Genomic DNA, 22,861 nt, shown 5'->3' on the forward strand with positions numbered 1-22,861 from the left:
ACCGCAACCGCAACAAGCTGGAGCATCTGCTTCGCATCCATCTCCACCCCCACCAAGAGTTCCAACACTTGGGGATACTGCAAACATCCAAGAAGATACGAACACTCCAACAGGGCAAGCCCCGCCACCAGTTCTACCAAAGATTTTAAAGACACCGGCCTTTTTAACAGATACACCGTTTGAATCTGAGATGGACCCGACCGCTCTGAAGGTCAGTAAGCTTGAAAAGCTATTAAAGAGGGCTCAAGGTGTGAATTCCATTCCCGACATAGAGGATGGATATACCGATTCGGCGGTGACTTTGCCAGACCGGTTTAAGATGCCCCACATAGACCGTTTTGACGGTTCGGGCGACCCCATGGTTCATCGGAGGCTATTCTTGGACATTTTGTGCCCGATGGGCTTAATGAGACTCCAGAAACTATCACTCGTCGGCCGAACCCTATCGGGTGTTGCGGCCATTTGGTACGTGAAGTTGGAGGACTCTGTCAAGAGAAGCTAGAAGGAGATGGCTGAGGCCTTTATAGCTCAATACTCTTACAACACGCAGATCGAGATCACAACTCGTGATCTCAAGACAACCAGGCAGGAGCCAAAAGAGAGCTTCTCTGACTTTGTAACCCATTGGAGGCCCAAAGCTTCTATGATGACCACCAGGCCGGTCGACAAGGATCATATACAGATGGTTGTGCGCAACCTCCAACCCAAGCTAATGCAAAAGATGATCGTCTTACCTATCCCTACCTTTGCTGATTTACACGAGATTAGGGTACAGATTGAGGATGCCATGAAGCAGGGTCTGATTGACCATGAGAGAGAGCAACCCAAGAGGGCGTTTACCCGCAGTTCAAATGCATGCACGAGTAGTGCTGCAGCTGCCAGAACTTCCGATGTGGGCATGGTCACTACCACCACTTCAAAAATAGCCAACCCCTTTGCGGAACTTCCACTTCAAACCGTCAAACAACCAAATACCCACCCCGAGGCCAAAGAACCTTTACTCCACTATATATGCCCCTGTCCAAAGCTCTAGGGGTTTTAATCAATAAGAGGCATCTGAAGCCCCTGGAGCCGCGGCTATTACCAAATAACCTCCCACCAATCCATAACCCGGCCAAATATTGTACCTTTCACCAACAGCATGGTCACGACACTGACCAGTGCTATAGACTGTGTCATGAGATCCAGAATCTTATTGACAAAGGTCATTGCACCACCACAAAAGCCGAATGTCACCACCAACCCGCTCCCACCACATAACCAAGCTCCACCACCCAAATACATCAACCTGATCCACGCCTCGGCCATTCCATATGACCCAAGTATATACATCACACCCTCCCACCTACCCAAGCCTGTGGTGTTCATCCTGGACAGCACAGACTTGTGCATGTTGAGCACTTCCTAAACCCAACCTGAACAGGTGGTGGTGACCATCGAAGATAGAATTGGGTCGACTTTGGAGGCAGATGGGAATGCTGATTCAGAGCCTGAGAAGTGTCACGACCCCAAACCGCCCCTAGTAGTTTGGTGCCGTGATGGCCAGTAATCCAAGATTACCGAAGGCCAACTTTCAAGAGTTTAACACAATCAGAGTATAGTATACGGGGCTCACAGATGCGGAAGCGATAAATCAAAATACAAGTGGTCCATAAGAGCTGTGCATAGATCAAATGTAATGACGTACATGACACAGTTTCTCATTCGGTTGATAATAAACGAAATACATATCAAAATCTTGATCAAAAGGCTTCTAGAGCCGACATGTGCAAATACAATGATTACAAGTCAAAGAAGCATAATGTTCAAGATTCGCCGACGTAAACACAAATTTTTCCGACATAGAACAAGTCAAGCCGACATGACAAGCATCCAAAACAAGCTTTACAAAACACATCTAGGCGTCGCCGCCATCCTGCTCATCACCTACATATATATATAGAGAGGGTGAGCTTGGATACTCAGTGAATGGTACTAGTAATAAAGGTTTTGCATGAATATAGCCGAAGTCTTTCAAAACAAAACATGCCAAAAACCATACGGATATTAGCCGAGGTCCTTTCAGAGCAAAACACATCAAAACTTTATCAAAACAAGAGATGAACCGTATTCATCTGTCAAGTCTTACAAGTCTCAAGGGATGCTTACTGGCATCGGCAAAACACAAATCAAGCTTTCTGAACAACAAATCCACGCGGTAAACCGTCAGTAGCAAAACAAAGACTGTACGATCCGTAATCGATTAGTCGAAGGTACTGCAAAAGTTTATAGTCCTCCAGCACAAGGGACTTGTGTTACTTAAGCCCGTAGCTCTTTTTAACACGATGGTCTTGTGTTACTTAGGCCCGTAGCCCGCTTTAACACAGTAGTCTTTCCAAGAAAGGACCGTATCCTTTTATACTTAGTGCTGCGAAAGTTTAGAGTCCTCCAGCACAAGGGACTTTTATACTTGGTACTGCGAAAGTTTAGAGTCCTCCAGCACAAGGGACTTTTCAAGAATGACATCAAAACAAGGCTTATACTTGATACATCAAAACAGAGCTATTCATTTATGCTTAACAAATACTTTTGTCAGAACAAAGCGCAGCAAGATTTATCAAAACAGTATAACATAGCTTTATTAAAAATACCACTCACATAGATCTCCTCGGGTGTAGGCTCAAAGCAAAGATCAAGGACCTACAATCACATGGCAATCACATTCTCAAAACAAGCTTTATATGTATGCAAATGATCCCGGCATTCTCACCAGATCCAAGTCAATAACAAAGCAAAACATGCTGGGAGTTTAAACACTGCTTCCGTCTCATGAAAACACACTGGGTACCAACCAGGTCTTTGCCGAGGTCCTACACCTCCTTGCCGAGGTGTGGTCCCGATGGCCTCATTCAAAAGCAAAGTGAGGAAAACCTGGGTTTCCCTTTGAAGAACATGATGAACATGATCATGAGGAAGATGAATGCAAGATCATAACTTGTTACAAAAATCTGAGGTTTCATGCCATGAGTTCAAAACATGGACCTGGGTACCCATACAAGAAGGTCACGCAAGAACAAACACAAAACATGGTTCTTGTTCCAAACTTTCGGATCAAAATGTGACTTTTCTTCAAGAACACATGAATACTATCTTTCTCTTCCGAAACCAACTTCAAATCGATGCATGACATGCAAAACAAATTCGATCATGCAATCCAGCTAGATGATCAATAACAACAACCAGAGTAGATTCAGATTCTTACCCCAAAGCTCGAATCTAACGGCTCAACTCCAAAGGTCAACTCGAAAATCTACTCTCTCACTCTAAAACTCCTTCTCCCTCTTCTAGAGCTTCTCTCTCTTCAAGAACAAAACTTGCAACAAATGATACAAAAGAATGATATGTTCACTGGCCTGCCGGCTGACTTATCCTTCAGCTCGGACACGTGGCGCTTCGGGGTTGGTTCAACTCAAAAGGTGACTGATTGATAAGACAAGTCTTATGACAAAGCGTATGCAGCAAGCTAAGGCAAGACACATCGGCAAGTAATGACATCGGCTAAAGTCAAATCTTCGGCAATAGGGTAACAAAGACATCGGCTAGGGAGGACGACACTTGACTAAGCTGTGCCACGCCTTGGCCTGGGTGTGCCACACCTCGGTCTAGGCCATACCTGCCCAAGGACAAGGATCACTAAGTGCAAAACATCTCGGCAAACATGCCTGGGGTGAAGATGGGGGTCGACCAAGTGGTTCCAAAACAGTTCTAAGTACAAAGGTTCAGAGGTGAACTAAGCTTAAGATGACCTCGGCTACACACCAGCAAGGGACAAAATCATGCAAGCAACACTTTGAACAAAGCAAGACAAAACAAGATAAACAAGATTTGCAATATCATGAGACAAAATCTTACAGGAATGTATGCAAGCATGGCTAAGTCAAAAATGAGGGTTGTTACAAGAAGTCTGGGAGCTTTGCGTACAACCCGAGTGGTTATATCATATCAACGGATCAGGTTAAGCCAAGGGTAGAGTTGCTAATTGGAGCAGAGATCAGTATGGTTCAGGGGGATGGACCTAGTCAGGGGTTAGATGACCTAACAAAGCTGGAAGAGGGCATTGTAGATCTGCAGTTCTTCACCGAGCAGGACTCAGGGGATGTAAACTTCAACTAGTTCGACTTAGATGGATCAGTAGAAAATATTGGGTGGCTTAGCGACGAGCTAGATGTTGTTGGGGTGCCTCAGCCAGAACAGGGGCAACCAGAAGCCAAAACAACAGCAGTGGCTGGAACGGTCAAGAATCAGAAAGCATCGTTGGAGAGCACCAGTGTTAAGAATTTTGCTCGGGATTCGAGCAGTTTGAGTACAGAAGATACTGAACAGCAGGTTGCATTGAAGCGACTTTAGCAAGAAAAGATTGAAGATCTTGAGAGGGCTAGGAAGGCCAAAGCCCCTGCGGGGACAGAATATGTTGTGAGCACAGGAATAGTTACAACGGGACCGGACAGCTATCTGTTAGTCGCCGACGGGATGTGGTGGGAAGACGACGACTTACGTCTTGCCCACACCAACGAAAATTGTGGATAGAACCAACCGAATGATACCTGGTATGTGGAGGAGGTTGACCACATGACCAGAAGTGGGCAGTACTTCAAGCCCCCACATTTGGATCAACCAGAGGCATCCGGAAAGGACAAAGAAGTGGAGAGGCAGAAAGAAAAGCTGCTCGAGGAGGAGGCTGTACTGAAACAACTTAAGAAAATCCAAGCAAACATCTCCATCTGGGGACTGCTTATGGCCTCAAAAGTTCACAGATAGGCCGTCCTTTCTGCCACTGACAAGGCGAAACTTTCAATTGATACCATACCCAAGCACTTGGTAGGGTTGGTATTTCCTGGAGGACTTTTCCTGACCTTGACCTTCACTGACAAGGAACTGCCGCCTGAGGGCTCAAATCATAACAAACCGCTCTATATCTCTGTCGAGTGTAGAGAGAAGTGGGTACCTGTAGACACTCCATTTTTGACCGTCCTGAAGAATTGGTTGTGCTTGCAGGTACATCCAGCCACAAGTTCGATTGCTCATCGGGTACTCGACTTTCGCGGCGGAAGTCACAGGTTTGAGCTTTCCAAACCCTGTATCCTTTTTGTCCCATTTTTGGACCATGTGTTGGTCCTTCTAGCATGTTTCTCTTGGTGCACTGCCGGCCACCCTCTGCCACTGCTGGCCTTGTTTTTGTCCCTGCCTGCCATTGATAAAGCTTGTCGGCCACAACTAATGGCCGGCAGGACACTTTGTCTCAACAAATTTCACTCCAGATCTTTTGAGCCAGCTAGTTTTCACTCATCCCTCCTCCATACACGTGTATGGAGGGATGAGGCCCTTTTCAAGCTTGTTTAACAAGCTTTGCTTGGCTTTCCTCTATATAAGGAGAGGCTCTTCCTCCCTTACAGAGGTTGGAGCATTTTTAGAGAAGATATATATCTCACTCTCTCTGTATTTCTCACACTCTCTCTCTATTGTATTGAATAGTGTCCCAAAGTGTGTTTTCTCTTCACTTTTACAAAGGAACACTTAGTGATACACCACCATCTCTGAGTTGAGGTTCTTGGGAGTGTTATTTGTGCTCTGAAAGTCGGTTTTTGGCCTCAGAGATTGTTGGTTTCGAAGTTGAGCTTCAAGGGTGAGTATATTCCCCCTTTTAACATTTGTTTGGATATCATTTTGGCCATCCTTGCATATTGTTTTAGGCCTTTCTTTCAACTGAAAAAGTTCTGTATTTAAGTTCTTTTGATGATTGTTTAAGGCCTCTTTGGTGTTAAGGGTGTCCTATCCTCTTGTGTGCCTTGTTTGGCCTTGTTTTGAGCCATGCCTTAAGGCCTTTGAGTTAGTCTTTGTTTGGCCTTTTAGCCACTAAAATCCAGTGGATTTTCAGTGGTAGGCATGTGGTTTTGAGGCCTCAAATCAGAGGGGGGTGACCCCCTCTCTTTTTGTTTTGTTGGCTTGAGTTATTGGCCTATCAAATGAGCATGCATCTCTATACTTTTGAGGCTTAGTTCAGGCACTTTTTTATGATGTTTAGGACCTACATTAGCTTTGTCCATGGCTTGTTTGGTCACCTTATGCATGCTTCTTGTATGTGTAGTGTAATCCCATTTATGCCTCATCAAAGTAGCATGTTTGCTTAGCATGTTTTGGTCTCATTTCAGCAAGTATTTGGTGTTATTTTGCCATGCTATACCTCTGTCTAAGGTTGGTTTAATGGTCTCTTGCATGCACCATGCACTTATAGTGCAATCCTCTCTATCGCCTTAACATGCTTTGTGCTTTAAGCAATGTTTTTAGCATGATTTTGGCTCGACCCAAAGAAGCTTTTAGCCTTGTCTCACCATGCTTAAGCTATGTTTCATGTTGTCTTGGTCATGCATGCACTATTTTGTATAGCCATGGTTCAATCTAGCTTGTTAGCTTTGAGTGTCCAGGTCATTAACATGCATTACTTGGACCATTTTCACGATTTGGCATCATTTGAAATGTTATTTCAGTCCATGAAATGTGGTCATACACTTGCATTTGTCACTCTTTCGATGCTTTGAAGAGTTGTTGTTTTGTGCTTCAAGAATGGACCATTGTGTATGCCTCTATGCTTAGGTCTTTAGGATGCCACCTCAGTGGGTTTTTGGGCTTGTTTTGACATGTCGTAACTCTGATTTTTATTGGTTAAGTCATGCCATGTTTGGTTGTAATAGGTGTAGTGCAATCCCCTTGTCAGCCTTACTTGCACCGTGCTTTATGCCTTTCATGTTGACTTGTTTTGGCTTTGGCCCATGCATGTTTTAGATTCATTTTGGCATGATCTAGGACTTTTTTGGTTGTCCTTGGCCCTTTGGGGTTTGATTCATGTGGCCTTAGTACAAGCTCCTTGGCTAGTCTTAAGCTTTGAACATCCTAGCATGCTATGCTTGCATTGTTTAGTTGATTTGGCATCAATTTACATGAGATTTCAGAGCTTACCTCATTGCCACATTATCATGATTGTCACTCCTTGCTTATGTTTGAGAGTTGTGTCCCTATGCCTTGATTCTTAGGCCATTACATGTGCATGCTTTGCTTTGCATTTCATGCCATCATTTCATCATCTTGGCCACTGATATGGGCATGACTGAGGTCTGTCCATTTTTAGTTTAAGTCCATTTACCATGTTGCTCAAATGTTGTTACATTGCATCATGCTCGCATGCTTGAGTTGCATGACATTTGCATAATTGTTGCATTGCTTGGTACATTGTATGTTGTGGCATGTTGTTGCATGCTTGACATATAGCATGCTGTTGCATGTTTGCTCCATTGTATTGTTGTCGCATGCTTGAGTTACATTGCATACTTGCATGCTCATATTGCATTAGCATTGTGTTTGGCACACCTTGCATTGCATTGTGTTTGGTTTGGGTGTTAAGCCAAACACGAGGAATGAGGGACGTTTCATACTTGAAGTGATGAAACGTGCCTCAATTCTCGGTCGCCGACCCTCTTGATCATCCATGATAGAGGTTAAGGCATTTATGTGTTTTTGTGCATTCATTTTACATTGAATTGCACAAGTTGAATCTTTGGCCATCATGCATCGAGATGCGTGATTGATGGTCTTGGATCCGATTATGCCTCCCCCTTGATGTTCCGAGGTGATATGGGGTGGCATAGTGCGTACATATCCTTGGGAGAGTCTCTATTTCCTCTGTTTTGTGCTCTGCTATAGCTTGGTATCACAGCACACCAGTGGCCAGCAGCCTCTCTTTGTTGGCCGACAGACCTTCATTCTTAGCCGGCAGTGCCTACTCTTGGTCGGCAGGGGGGTTGGTAGAAGCTCCCTATGGCCAGCAGGCCACTAGTGCATTCCTCAGCATGGTTTTAGTAAGATCCAGCAGCTAGTTCTCAAGGACACCCTGCAGACAGAGCCTCTAAAGAGCATCCTGAGAGCTTTCGGGACGAGAGCTGAGCATGCACCTTCTGCTTCTTTGAACAGAGCTGGAGCAACATTGTTTATTGTTTTTCTTATCAGTTAGCATGAATTTGTAGTTAATTAATTAATTTGTCAATTAGTTAAGTGATGTAATAATTAGTAAGTAGACTGCTAGTTATTCAATTTGGTTGTGTAATAATTAATTAGCTTGATAGTTAGTTAATTAGTTGGCATGTATTATTTATTCAGACCCTCCGTCGAGAGGGCGAACTTTGTAATAAGTGTGCATGCGTGTGTGCATCTCTTCCAACCCCCATTTCTTTCTCCTTTTTACTTACCTGCTTTTGATGGTTAGTCTTAGGGCATGTTTCAATTAGCATACTTATGCTTCGCATGTTTGCATTCATTCATCTGTCTTGCATGCACCAGGCTCGGCACATCATACTAACTGCATTGTATTTAAATACCGATTTGAATACATGATTATCAAGTTGCATTTCACATGACATTTTAGAATAGCCGAGCCTATTTCTAGTTGCATTTTGCATGTGTTGCATTAGGCACCTCAACATAGTTAGGATCATGCATGATTTCTAACTAGTTCTCTTTCTTTGGCTGGGAGTACACCGTGAGTATTTATGCTTTAGCATCTTGCATGAGTGTGAGTGTTGCCATGAAAGCATGTTTGCCATGAGGCTATTTGCTTATGTGAAATAACTGCCTGAATGCCTGTGGGTGAAGGTTGGATTATTTGAATTAGAACAATTCATCGAAATGTGAGTTTTAAACCCACTTGATAGTGGCAAAATCATGTTTTTCTAAGCCCACTCGAGGGTGGCAAATCCACGTCTTAGCCTACTTGCGAGTAGCACCTTCAAACCATTTTCAAACAAACATGATATGTTTTGTTCCAACTTAGGCGATCTAGTTTATACTTGTATGCTGTGCGCATCACATAGTAACTCTAGGTTAATAACCGGAATAGGAGCACATGTGTTTTCAAAAACAAAATATCATGCTTAGTACAGGTCGATCTTTGATCGGGTGAGCGGGGGTGCTCATTGCATGACCTTCCCCTCTCGTACCCAAGTTCCCGAGCCGAGACAACTTTGGTGATGACGGACACGTGGCCTTAGGCACGAGTCAGGGTTTCCTAAATTTCCCAAAATAAAACATTCAGGTGGCGACTCTATATCTGGCAAAGCAGTCCATGTTTGGCACTTCTTTATAAAATTAGTTTTCCAAAATGATTTGCCGGATTTGGACTCTTTGGTGATTTATCGATCTTGCATTGCACTTTGCGAGATTAGATTCAGAATCGTGACATTGAGTCCGAACTGTAGTAAGCCCAATAAACAAAATGGATTTTACGCCCATTCACGCGCGGAGCCTAGGATGTTTGGGCACGTCTACAGTACCAGTGGTCCTTGTTAACACAAGATCTGCTATCAATGTGTGTCCGTCGAGAACAGCATATGCTATTGGGTTGAAGCCTGTGGATTTTGTGCCTACGGCCCAGGTGATACAGGCCTATGATAATACCAGCCGAGAGGTGATGGGGACTGTACTGATTCAGACTCAGGTTGGTCCGGGGCAATGGGACATTGAGTTTAATGTCTTGGACATTCCCACAACCTTCAATCTACTCCTGGGGCGGCCGTGGCTACACTAGGTGAAGGCTGTCTCTTCCACCCTGCACCAGATGCTGAAATACCCCCACGGGAAGGGGGTGGCAATCGTTTTTGGGAATTCTTTGATCCATCCACCGCCAGAAGTTTCTATACCAGTTCTGGAGATTGAACATGGCGCGGAGGATGTGTTTTTGTCCGGATTCACCCTAGCTGAGGCCCGGGTTGTACAAAATATACTAGCTGTTGATGAGGGGCTATACGTCAGTGCATAGTCTGTTTACCTTATGAACAAGCTACATCATATGCCTGGGATGGGCTTAGGGCGAAGTGGCCAGATAGGTGTTGTAGTATCGGCCGAAGTGCCGCACAACCCGCATACCTTTGGTTTAGGTTATCTGCCTACCAAAGAGGATTGGGTGAGGAAAGGAAGAGAGATGGCTGGAAGAGCCAGGGCAAAGCAGGCGGGGAAGCCTTATGAGTTGATGCACCGACCTATCTAGGGTACCCTGAATGTACGCTTTGTCCGGGAGGGGGATGACTTCCCGTGCGGCTTCCTAGAGCCATGGCTAAATGTAGAGAGGCGGCGCTTGTCGGGATTTGAAATTTTCTTTGACTTGCAATTGTCCGGGGATGATGTTGCTGACGAGCAAACAGACCCACCAGTTGAGGCTGAGCAGTGCAAGGAAGAGGCTTCCGAGAGCACAAAAATCGAGATGGGGATAGCACTAGCTTGTCTACTCTCAGATCCTCAGATCATACAGAAGTGCTTGAGAGATAACTTCTCAGTGTCCATGATCGGGAATGAAGCGGCGGTGGGCCCATCTTTAAACATTCTGGACGCATCCATCGCACCCTCCCTCGTCTGGCAATACAAGGAGGGCTTTTTATTGAGCAGCACCGGGTCAGGTAGTGAGCCGGAATCTAATTCCACCGAGTCTGTGGAGTCGGAATTAGGTTCCAGCTCGTTTGAGTCTAAGTTCGGTATTCTCAGGGGTGATAACCCGGATGCCACTATCCTACCCAGGTCGTCTTTTTCTTTTTCCTTTGAGTCTATTGTAACAGAGGAATCAGGCAGACTGGATGTTATTAATGAGAATGGTACGGCTGTGGCTTCCGAGTACTTTTCTGTGCCTTTAATTATTGCATTAATCAAGACATTCAAAACTTTGATGAAAACGACGAGGAAGAAATTCCTCTGGTTTTGCAATATTTGATTGATCAAGAGCAGGAGAGGTTTGTTAAACCCTTGGTTGATGAAATCACCACAATTAATCTTGGTACTGAGAATGACCCGCGGCTGGTCTAGATCGGGTCCACGTTGTCTTCGGAGGAGCGCGAGCGCTTAGTCACTTTATTAAAAGATTTCAAAGATGTTTTCGCATGGTCCTACGAAGACATGCCTGGAATCGATCCTGAGATTGTACAGCACCGGATCCCTCTTGACCCAGAGGCCCGACCTGTTAAGCAGAAGCTCCGAAGGATCCGCCCGGACTGGGCTTTGAAGATCAAAGAAGAGGTCACCAAGCAAATTGACACAGGGTTCCTGCTGGTATCTGAATACTCTACTTGGTTGGCCAATATAGTTCCGGTGCCTAAGAAGGATGGCAGAATTCGGGTATGTGTGGACTTCAGGGATTTGAACAAAGCCAGTCCGAAGGACGACTTTCCTCTGCCACATATCGACGAATTAGTGGACTTCACTGCTGGGCATGCGCTACTCTCATTCATGGATGGGTTTTCAGGCTACAATCAGATTTTGATGGCACCTAAAGACAGGGAGAAGACTGCTTTCACCACCCCGTGGGGAACCTATTGTTACAGGGTGATGCCGTTTGGGTTGAAGAATGCTGGAGCTACGTATCAACGGGCTGCAACCACAATTTTGCACGATATGATCCATAAAGAGGTTGAAGTGCATGTGGACGACATGATTGTCAAGTCCAAGGAAAGAGAGGGCCACTACACTGCCTTGTAGAAATTCTTCCAAAGGATCAGAGAGTATCGGTTGCGGCTGAATCCTCAGAAATGTACATTCGGTGTTACAGCAGGGAAAATGCTGGGGTTCTTGATCATACAGAGAGGTACCGAAGTCGATCCTTTCAAAATCAAGGCCATCTTAGAAATGCCACCACCGAGGACTGAAAGGAGGTGCGAGGCTTTCTGGGTAAAGTGCAATTCATAAGACGGTTTATTGCAAAATTAACTTTGACTTGTGAACCACTCTTTGGTCTCCTGAAGAAAGGAAAGAAATTCCAATGGGACGACCGATGCCAAGTTGCTTTCGAGCAGATCAAACAATATTTACAGAACCCACTGGTGTTGTCACCGCCTGAGCCGGGGAAACCATTGATTCTGTATCTTTCAGTGACTAAAACTACAATGGACTGCATGCTTGCGCAGGAGTCTGAGGACAAAATGGAGAAGGCTATCTACTATATGAGCAAGAAAATGTTGGATTACGAGACCCGCTACACTCCGCTGGAGAAGGCTTGTCTGGCCTTGGTATGGGCTACCAGGAAGCTGAGGCACTACTTGTTAACTCACTTTGTAATACTGGTTTCGAGATTAGATCCCATCAAATATCTCTTCGAGAAACTGGCACTTATGGGTAGGCTAGCTCATTGGTTGTTTCTACTTTCCGAATTTGATCTGAAGTACATGACGCGCAAGTCAGTGAAAGGGAGAGTGGTAGCGGAGTTCTTAGTCGATCACCCAGTCGAAAGGGATGAAGCAGTTGAGTATCTATTCCCAGACGAGGCCATTCTGCATGTCGAAGAAGAGACTTGAACGATGTACTTTGACGGAGCGTCAAACCAATACGGGAATGGGATAGGGGTGTTGTTGATAGCACTCGACAATTCCCGCATACCCTTAGCATTCAAACTCCGGTTCAAAGTATCGAACAATGAGGCAGAATATGAGGCATGTACTGCTGGACTAGAAGCTGCCCTGGAACTAGGGGCAAAACCGTTGGATGTCATTGGGGACTCAAACCTTGTTATATCTCAAGCTAAAGGAGATTGGAAAGTTAAAGAAGAAAATATGAGAATCTATCACCAGACCTTGGATGTTCTGATTCCTCGGTTTGAGAAACTGAATTTTACCCATCTGTTAAGAGAAAACAACAGGTTCGTTGATTCATTAGCAACTCTATCTTCTATGATAGACATCCCTTTCGGAGTCTGACTGTGTCTGATCATCATTGAACAGAAATTCGTGTTAGCCTATGAGCTGATTGTTGCCATAGATGAGGTGCAAGATCAAAACCCTTGGTATTACGACATCTGGAACTTCTTGGAAAAGGAAGCGTATCCACCAGGGGCAAATGCCAAAGATAAGAGGGCAATTCGAAGAATGGCTGCTCAGTTCATCATCTACGTGGGTAAACTGTACAAGAGGGGTCATCTCGGGATGCACAAATTGTGTGTTGATGCTGAAGAATCCAAGCACCTGATGGAGGCCATCCATGGAGGAGAGTGCAGAGCGCACATGAGTGGGGTGATGCTAGCCCGGAAGATCCTTAGATAGGGTTATTACTGGTCCACCATGGAGGAGGATTGTATTGGCTTTGTCCGGCGATGCCATAAGTGTCAGATACATGCAAATCGCATGAACATTCCGCCGTCGAAGCTGTACAACATGACTTTGCCATGGCCGTTTTCAGTCTGGGGGATTGATGTGATTGGGCTGTCACCCCAATGGGGTTCAATGGGCATGAGTACATTTTGGTAGCGATAGACTACTTCACAAAGTGGGTTGAGGCCCAATCTTACATGGTGTTGAAGGCATCGCATGTCGCTAAGTTCATCAGGAACAACATCATATGTCGCTACGGGGTCCCGAATGAGATTATTTCGGATAATGGTTCCCACTTCAAAAAGGAGGTGATCAACTTGTTGGAGAAGTACAATGTGGCTTTTCATAAGTCATCTACATATCGGCCACAAACCAACGGAGCTGTTGAGGCCGCCAATAAGAACATCAAGCACATTCTGCAGAAGATGATGGAAACCTACAGGGACTGGCCAGATAAGCTATCATTTGCTCTTTGGGGCTACCGGACTTCAATTCGAACTTCTACTGGGACAACTCCGTATTGTTCGGTTTATGGGATGGAGGCTATTCTGTCTATCAAAGTTGAGGTTCCATCATTACGGGTAGCTGAGGCAGATTGGCAGCAAAGCAGGTTTGAAGAACTCATGCCCTTTGATGAAAGAAGGCTGAAAGCACTGTATCATGTCTAGGTTTATCAACGCATAATTACCAGGGCTTTCAACAAGAGGGTTAAGTGTAGGAATTTGAAGGAATGGGATCTAGTGCTCAAAGACAACCGAGCTCCCATCCACGACCCTATGGGCAAGTTCAGACCCAATTGGACTAGCCCTTACATCATTAAGTCTATCTGGTCGGGTGGAGCTGTCGTTCTGATGGACCTAGATGGCCTAGAGTTTTCCCAACTGATCAACATGGACAAGTTGAAAAAATACTATCCCTGAGTAGCTCGCTAGGCCGAAAACCCAAAAGGCGACCTAGGCAAAAGTTAGAGCATGAAAAATTTGAAATAATAAAAACTGAGCTCGCAAGGTTGAAAACCCATAAAGGGCAGCCTTGGCAAAAGTTAGAGCGCAAAAGGAGAGTGTTAATACACGAGTGAACCAGAACCGAACTACGTAAGGCTTGATTCCCATCTTCGGGATACGTAGGCAACTTCATTCTAAAGTCCAGCTATAAACACTTCCCCGATCAACTTTGTCCGTGTGATCATGTTGGTCATCTTTGTCTATTCTACATTCAAGAGCTCGGTTGAGATCTCCAGTGCAGTGCTATTCAGACTAGGGGCAACTTTCTAGTTGCTGGGATCCGGGGTTGTACATCTCAGTGATAGATCTCGGGTGAGTCCAGTTGTGATCCATATCAAAAATGTTTTTGAAAAGTTTTAATATAAGTTGATTTTGCTCAAATTAATCTTTTTACAACTTAGACCATATTTGGACGAAATGGAAAATTTTCAGTACCCACAACCTTCAATTACTTTGATTTCAGTACAGAGTTCTCCTACTCTTGAATACAAATTGAAGTTTCTTTTTATTACATTCATAAAGAAAACTTGAAAGTACTGATTAAAGCAGATAAACTCGGGGCATAGTCACGTGTTCCTGCGTCCCCCTCCCCCCAAGAGCTTATGGAAGCCTCTGATGCCAAAGTAGGCCCAACTTGCGCCTCTTCATCAAGCCAAGCTATGCACTCATCAGAGAGGGTGCAATTGAAAGTGGGAGTGGGGGCCAGAAGCTCTCTCGTCCTCCATGCTGTGGCATACCGAGCTAGCTGTGCGCGTCGGGCTAGAAATGCAGCAAGGTACTCTATCCCTTCTTCCGCATAAGTCTGATCATGTCCAAATTGGCGCCGGAATTGGAATGGGAAGTAAAAGACACAATATGTCAGGCCAATCAGGTGAATGCCCGGTTCCCGGGACATGCTGTAACTCATCGCCAATAAATTAAGCCAGGGGCAGCGCCAAGCAATGTTGACAGTACACAAACTGAACATCTATTTGCACCACCATCCCTCATCAAGGGCATCGACTAAACGTCGCCAGAAGAAATAGCTGCGAGCTGAATATGCCGGGCATGAGTCCACAACCTTCAACTTATCCATCAACCATATCTGGGGAGGGATGAAAATGAGAGATTAAAGAATAAAGAGGTGTACGTGCAGAGAAAAGTAAGAAAAGGGTTTTGAGAGAAAAACCGAGCCTGAGGGCCGAGTGACGTGAGAAATATAAGTGAGATAGGGCGGGAAACATTACCTGCAGCAGTAGTGGACTCCCCGCGAATCTAGTTGTCTCTCGACGATGAAAGGTATCCAAACCTATCAATGTCTCAGCTAGCGCCATGGCAATACAGGTTTTGCCCTCTTTTAAACCTTGGGCAACCTCAATCAAATGGATGCTAGAGCCTCCGAAGCCTGGGGCAAGCAAGAAATGAGACAACATGCACAAGCAAAGCGCATGTCATCGAAAACCCTGCCAGTGATGGTCACCGCGGTCACCGGCATCAGAAAATTGACGAATCAAGCTCGGGATGTCCAGCTCCCCGTCGCAAATCAATGACCGAGCGTCATACAAAGTGAACCCGCACATCCGTCCTAAGGCTTGGATATAGCCGAAACGGAGTTGGGGCAAGATCTCTTCCTCACGTTCGAACTCCATCAAAGCTTGGAAGTCTTCGAAAGTGGGACGTATCTCTTGTCCGCCAAAGCTAAAAACGTGCATAATCAGATTCCAACACCTAGCCGCGGCATGAAGGAACGGAAAACACAACGGGGTGCTGCTCAACATGAATAGTGCATTTATTCCGAAGCCCCAAAAATTTAGCTTTTCCGAGCCATCCAAGTTAGCAATCCAATTCGTGAGATTTTGGACAAGAAATGCCTCAATTTGGTGCAAAAACAGTGTTGAAATGGAGAAACTACGAAGCTGGGGCTTTTGAAGAAGATAAGGTGTTGAGTGGAGGACAGGTGTCAACAATCTAGGCACTTTCTACATTTATGGCTGACCGACCATCTTTAGTAGCCGATCGGCTAGTGTTGGTGGCCGATGGCCATTTCTTGTGGCCGATGGCCTTCTACTATGGCTGATGGTCCCTCCTTTGTTGAGAACTTAGTAGTTGTCCATGTCTTGGAGAAATTGAGAACTTATGGGGGTGTTTGGGAACAAAGATTTTAGCCTCTTTTAGGCTAAAATCCACAAAAAGACAAAATAGGCTAAAATAGCTAATAAGACAAAATATCACATCAAACCCATAATCATTTCACATTTTCTCTCACAAACATCACATCGAACTAAAAAAAAATCCAATCATCTTCCCAAACACAAAAATTTTAGCCTACTAAAATAGCAAAAAACTAAAATAGCCTACTAAAATAGCAACTTCCCAAACACCCACTATGTCTTGTTCCACCTCAAATGCCTTTTTGTGACGATTTTGCGAAGTCGTGCCTGTGTTACTTCGATTTGTTTATCGAGTTGTTGTATTTTTGTTTATCGAGTTGTATTTTACGTTGATTGTTAAGTTCATGTCTTACTTATCAGGTTGTATTTACATTTGATTAGCATGTCCAGTCCTTGTTTTGCTTATCGAGTTGTTTTGTCCTTTTAGTCGTCAGTTGGTTCACTACCTGATCAAGGCAATGCAATTCGAGTGTTTAGTTTTCAAACAGAGTTCAATCTCATTTGCATGCTGTGTGATGTAATGCGATGCGATGCGATGCATAGAATGTAAAACGTAACACTTTTTCAACCAAAAGCTGTTTTCATTCCATCATGATTTTGTTTTGCAAAAGTACAAAGCTTTAAAGAAAATAAACCTACCTGAGGTAGTACAATGTGCAAAAACTACAAGCAAAAAGAGAAATAAAGCAAAAAACAAAACATCTGAAATCGGCGCCAGTCGCCTCAAGAGTGGGAACCCCTCCTCTCCCTCTTCCTCGACGAAGGCCAGGAACCACCGCTGTCAGCTCTGCCGCCAAAGTCTGAACCCGAGCCCTCTCCAGTCTCATCTCCGTCCTAAGAAGACTTTGACTGTGGACTCACTGCCTCCTCATCAGACTTGTCATCATCTGGGGCAGGCGCCCGTGAACTACTCCCGGTATGAGCACGCCCGAATCTGCTACGGCTGCGCGCTGAAGTCCCTCGTCCCGCTCCTCCTGCTGCTCGGGCAGGCACTGAAGGTCCCACTAAACCGCCTGCTGTGGCTGGTATCTGGAATGGGGCCTAAAAAGAACAATTTGGCAAATGCATCAGTTATGCTATGTGAAGCTGAGTATGGTATCAAATGCAGTGTATGATTACAGTGTATGAATGTTGTGAGCAGTATATGAACGTTGTAAGCGGTGAATGATTGCAGCGTGAGGGCCGTGGCCAGTATATGAGATGCAGTGTATCGGTGCCATGAGTGGTATATGAGTACGGTGTGCCAAATGCAGTATGGAGCAGATTATAGAGGGTTTTAGAAAGGAGGTTGAAAGAACTTACCAGAATACCATAAATGCTGAGCAGGTCCATGCTCCTCTATAGCATCCCCATCACCGAAGCCGACAGCTCCAGAGCCTGCCCAGTGTACTCTATCGAAGCCTGCAAAAGTGTTGAGGTAATTAGTAATTTGCGGGATATCAATGGAAATGAAATGAATGAACAAAATGCAAAGTATAACATATACCGAGGTCGAGCCTCGAACTCCGACGAGCTCATGATTAGCCGGGAGAGGAGCGATGGGTATCTGATAAGTCTCTTTAGCCCCTCCTCGGCATGTCATGGTAGTGGGCAGGTCTGGCCACTATGCCCTCTGTCCCCTCCGGGAGCCGCTCATGCCATGGGTTTGGGTCGCCCTCGGTGCTCCCACTCCTCCCACTGGAGCTGCAGCTCTCTCTCTCACCTCAGTGAACACTGGCCAGAGGCAGCATGAGATATGTCTCGATGAAGACGGTGTAGTCACCCTCGAGCCAAAAGAAGGTAGCGTCCCAACCGATCGTGTAATCAGTCATCTCCTGTGGGGTGTACGTCGCTGTATACCTCATGTGTGAGGGAGGTAGCATCGGGACAATCTGCTCAGGCAAACCGAGACTGTGACGCCCCGATTCTACACTATTGAATGTAGTCAAGGGAGAGTCACTAATGAGTCCTATGGTCAATAACCAAGTAAGATCCCAAATTGCCGGAGGAGTCAAATTAGCCTCCCTTCTAAGTCCAGTTTTCTTAGGCAGCGCACTACCCTTTTGACAGATCTTAAAAGGTATTGACACAAGGTCTCATAAGTAACGATAAAGTTCAAACATAGAATATAAATACATGACAATCACAATATATATATATATATATATAACTCAAAAGATGGTTCCAATTACACTACATTCCAGAAGAAAGCTTAAGTTTTCAAACAAGTCTTCACAAAACATCCAAAAAGAAACTTCTAATTTTTTTTCTAGGATAGCCAAAAGTCTTCAAAAGTTTCCAGCTCGTCGTCCCCAGCTATGAGTTCTGCTTCGTCACCTGGCATGATACGTCGTGAGCTTTGAATGCCCAGTAAACACACACACACCCTACCTCTTTTTCTCAGTCCAATACACAATCACAACTATAACATCAAGTAATAAAGCATGATACCTCAATAAATAAATGAAGGGTTAAGTTAGATGTTAGCAAACTAGAAATCCCCCAAAGAGATTTCGTCCTTCCGACCACAAGAATCGGACGCAGATTATTCGGTATGCCCCCTCTTTTGCTGCTTTGTTGCAGACCTAACCTCGGATGCCTACCAACGGTTATGTATCATGTAGCGCCAACCGCAGGGCCTCAAAAGAGACGGTAAAATAGGGCCTTGCCCGAATCCCTCCTTACACCAAACCACCTATGGTCCGAATACAACCGCTCCGTTCAAGGGTTCCGAAAACCACTTGCGCAAGACTTTAACTTTCAAATAGGGAACACATCCCAACAGTCCATATATCACATTTCTCATCTTTTTATTTCTCAAGTCTCCGAAAACCCAATACCCTCCCAATTAGGTTTCCCGTTGAGTTAAATATTTTACAACAAGGTTAGTCCAACTTATAAGACAACAATATCCATATAAGCATGCATTCTTAAGATGAAAAAGGTAAATAATATAGCCACAACACATATAATATCATGCCAAGATATGATCATAAGCTAATAAGCAATCTCATGAACTCATGGGTATAAAACATCCACACATAATAAAATTTCTAGATTTAGCATCGCATAAAGATTAAAATGAAAGGTCTATTTTAGATCCTTTACTGGACTTGGCCTTCCTATGGTTCGTAGGGAATTTGATCTAGTTTCTAGAACATTTTTCTGAAATGGGGTTGCTTTTTCAGAATTTATGTTATTTAGAAAATATTCCAGCGCTGTCCAGATCCTTCGACCGTTACGAAAAATTGATTTTCTTGCAAACCGCTTAATGTTTTTCGATGAAACCAAATTTGGTTGAAAGAAAACACCTTAAGGAAGGTTTTGACATAAAATAGGGGTCCAGAATAATTGTTTACATTTTTCTAGAATTTCTGGAAGTGGACTGCAAAAACAGATTTTAGGGTACTTTGCCCAAAACAAGAAGATTTATGAGAAAGGGGTTCCACCAAGGGAAAGTTTCATTTCTTTTGTGAAGAAATATGCTAACTATCACATGTTTAACTCAGAAAATTTGTTTGAAGGAGTGCCCTTGAAAAGTTGAGAGATTGGTACAAAAAGAAGATGGTTTTGTGCCAAAATGGGGGAAATACAAGAGAGATAGAATCAATACTCAACCCCTAGTATTTTTAACATAAGAACTTAGTAATAACAGATCTGAAAACATTATTTCGAACCTTTAGAAACATGCATTAGAAAAAGGAAATGAAAGAGAAGGTTGTGTTTGTGGCTTACTTGCTTCTTTGCACAAGAAGGCCCTCTTCTTCCTCCTTCTTCTTCTCTAGACTTCTCTTTCTTGCTCTCCTCCCTCTCTCTAACCGAATGTGTGTGTGGGTGTGGTGTTTGTGCTTGTCAAGCTTAGGGGAGGTTGGTATTTATAGGCAATTTTGGTGTAAAAAGTCCTAAAAGCCCATTAGTTGGAAATGGGTGGAAAGGTTAGGATTTGTTTGAAGTTTTAAAGGAAATAGGGATGATTTGGGAGGCTTACTCAAGGATTTGAAAATACTTAGTTAAAATGGAACTAGTTTAGGAATTAGCATTCCTACGTCTAGGGTACTAGGTTGTGTTTCTTTCTACAATTTCATGATGATATACATTGAAAATTGTTTCCTCTCTTCCTCCTAGAAAGGCTGGCCATAGGGAAGGCTGAAGGGTCAATTTTTTTATTAATTTTGGCCCTAGGGCACTTCCCTCAAGGGATATATATATATATATATATATTACAAGATTGATGGTACTTCAAGGTACAAGGTACAAGTACTAGTTTTGGGGCAAGTTTTGAATGTAATTAAAGGGTGAGGGCTTGGAGTTAAATACATGTCACTTATGTAGAATTAAATTAGGTTAGGGATCCTAATCCGGTTAGAGAAATTCCAGTTTCGATAAAAATAAAAATAGTAATACTAACCGACAAGATTTGAATTAATTCAAGTAACCGAGGGGCTTTAAGAAAATAATTTAACATTAGGGTTTTTAAAGTGAATACATATTTCGGGGGCTTCACAACCTATCCCCTTTAAAACAATTTCGTCCTCGAAATTCAACTACATACTGCCTTTGAAAAGCTCGGGGTAGTTTGCCTTCACCCAATCCTGGCGTTCCCAAGTAGATTCCTCAGCTCCCCGATGACGCCATAGCACTTTTACCATGTGAACCATCATGGCTCTAAGGTTCTTTTCTCGACAATCTTGTATTGCTACCGGCCCTTCTTTAAACGTAACATCTTTGTCAGGACTGATCGCTTCCCATTTGAGGACATGTGTCGGGTCAGCGATGTATTTTCTCAACATAGATACATGGAAGACGTTATGTATCCCTGCTAACTGCGGGGGTAGAGCTAATCTATATGCTACTTCGCCCACTCTTTCCAATACCTCAAAAGGTCCAATATATCGTGGCGACGGCTTCCCCTTTGTCCCAAAACGTACAACTCCTTGCCTAGGTTGCACCTTTAGGAACACGTGGCTGCCTACTTCAAACATCAATGGCTTTCTCCTCTTGTCTGCATAACTCTTTTGACGGTCTAGGGCAGCCTTTAACCGTTGTCGGATCAATTTGACATTCTCAGTAGTTTCTAGAACAAGTTCGGGTCCTATCAAATTTGCATCACCCACTTTCGTCCAACAAATCGGCAATCTGCAAGGTCGTCCATATAATGCTTCAAAAGGCGCCATACCGATGCTAGCTTGAAAGCTGTTGTTGTAGGCAAATTCAATTAGGGGTAGGTGTCGTTCCCAACTTCCTTGAAAATCCATTGCACAAGCTCTTAGCATATCTTCGAGTGTCTAGATAGTGCGCTCAGATTGTCCATCTGTCTGCGGGTGAAAGGCGGTGCTAAAACATAACTCAGTATCAAGAGCTTCCTACAGGCTTCCCCAAAATCGAGAGGTGAATCGTGGATCACGATCTGACACAATAGATACCGGAATTCCATGTAGTCGAACGATCTCCCCAATGTAGAGTCTGCACATAGACTCTAAAGTGTCGGTCAACTTATAGGGTAAGAAATGCGCTGACTTGGTGAGGCGGTCCACTATTACCCATATAGCATCACGCCCTCTAGGTGACTTAGGCAACCCTATCACAAAGTCCATTGTCATGTACTCCCACTTCCATTCGGCTATCGGTAGAGGTTGCGACATTCCCCCTGATTTCTGATGTTCCGCCTTCACTTGTTGGCAGGTCTTTGGCTACAAATTTAGCCACTTCCTTCTTTATTCCATTCCACCAGTACAGCCTCTTCAAATCTTGGTACATTTTAGTCCCTCCTGGATGTACCGCAAATGCAGAATGATGACATTCCTTCAGTACCATTTCTCTAAGTAACTCGTCACTTGGTATAAATAATCTACCTTGGTATCTTAAACTCCCATCGGGGTGGATTACCCAATCGGGCATGGGCTCTCCTGATTCCAGACGTCCCTTGATGTAGGCTACCTCTTGATCGTGCTTTTGGGCCTCCATGACCTCATTCATCAACTTAGGCATCACCTTTTGCGCACTAAGATATGCTCTTGTATCTTAAGATTCTACTTGGATCCTGAACTCATTGAGTGTCTTAACCATATCCCATTCCTTAACGGAGATCTTAGCCATCATCTCTCTACTCTTGCGACTTAGAGCATCTGCTACTACATTGGCCTTACCGGGGTGATAAGAGAGAGTGAACTGGAAATCCTCAAGATACTCCATCCATCGTCTCTGTCTCAAGTTAAGGTCCTTCTGTGTGAATAGATACTTCAGCTCTTGTGATCTGTGAAAATCTCAAATTGTTCCCCGTACAGGTAATGTCGCCACTGCTTTAGGGCAAAAACTACGGCTGCTAACTCCAAGTCTTGCGTGGGGTAGTTACGCTCATGAGGTTTTAACTGCCTGGATCCATACGCGACTACCTTTCCATTTTGCATGAGTACGCAACCTAATCCTTCTTTAGACGCATCGCAATACACAGTGTACCCTTCTTCTCATTCTGGGATCGTCAAAATTGGCGCACTAGTTAACCTCTTCTTTAGCTCTTGGAAGGATTTTTTGCAAGCTTCATCCCACTCGTACTTTACTCCCGTTTGCGTCAAACGAGTCATTG

At 44.3% G+C, this 22,861-nt stretch overlaps 1 protein-coding gene across 1 annotated transcript; it reads right to left on the reverse strand.

The window, feature by feature from the left end:
- Nucleotides 1-1,042: 1,042 nt before the first annotated feature.
- LOC145797902 (uncharacterized) lies at nt 1,043-21,452 on the reverse strand. Its single transcript, XM_082885340.1, has 3 exons — nt 20,831-21,452; nt 17,602-17,700; nt 1,043-1,170 (listed from the first exon to the last, which is right to left on the reverse strand). The coding sequence occupies exons 1-3, from the start codon at nt 21,450-21,452 to the stop codon at nt 1,043-1,045; spliced, it is 849 nt and encodes a 282-aa protein (XP_082741466.1).
- Nucleotides 21,453-22,861: the final 1,409 nt, after the last annotated feature.

Source organism: Camellia sinensis, chromosome 8, assembly GCF_055761805.1.
Source record: "Camellia sinensis isolate YWXY chromosome 8, ASM5576180v1, whole genome shotgun sequence".
NCBI classification, from domain to species: domain Eukaryota; kingdom Viridiplantae; phylum Streptophyta; class Magnoliopsida; order Ericales; family Theaceae; genus Camellia; species Camellia sinensis.

What these genes read in the sequence shown, in the direction of transcription:
- LOC145797902 (XM_082885340.1), bottom strand. Translation starts at nt 21,452, where the DNA reads ATGGCGCCTTTTGAAGCATTATATGGACGACCTTGCAGATTGCCGATT. An exon ending in CCCCGAGCTTTTCAAAGGCA is followed by an intron (nt 17,701 to 20,830) that starts GTATGTAGTTGA and finishes ACACTTTTGCAG; the next exon opens with GCTTCGATAGAGTACACTGG. An exon ending in TCAGCATTTATGGTATTCTG is followed by an intron (nt 1,171 to 17,601) that starts GTAAGTTCTTTC and finishes CTCATGACACAG; the next exon opens with TCTATAGCACTGGTCAGTGT.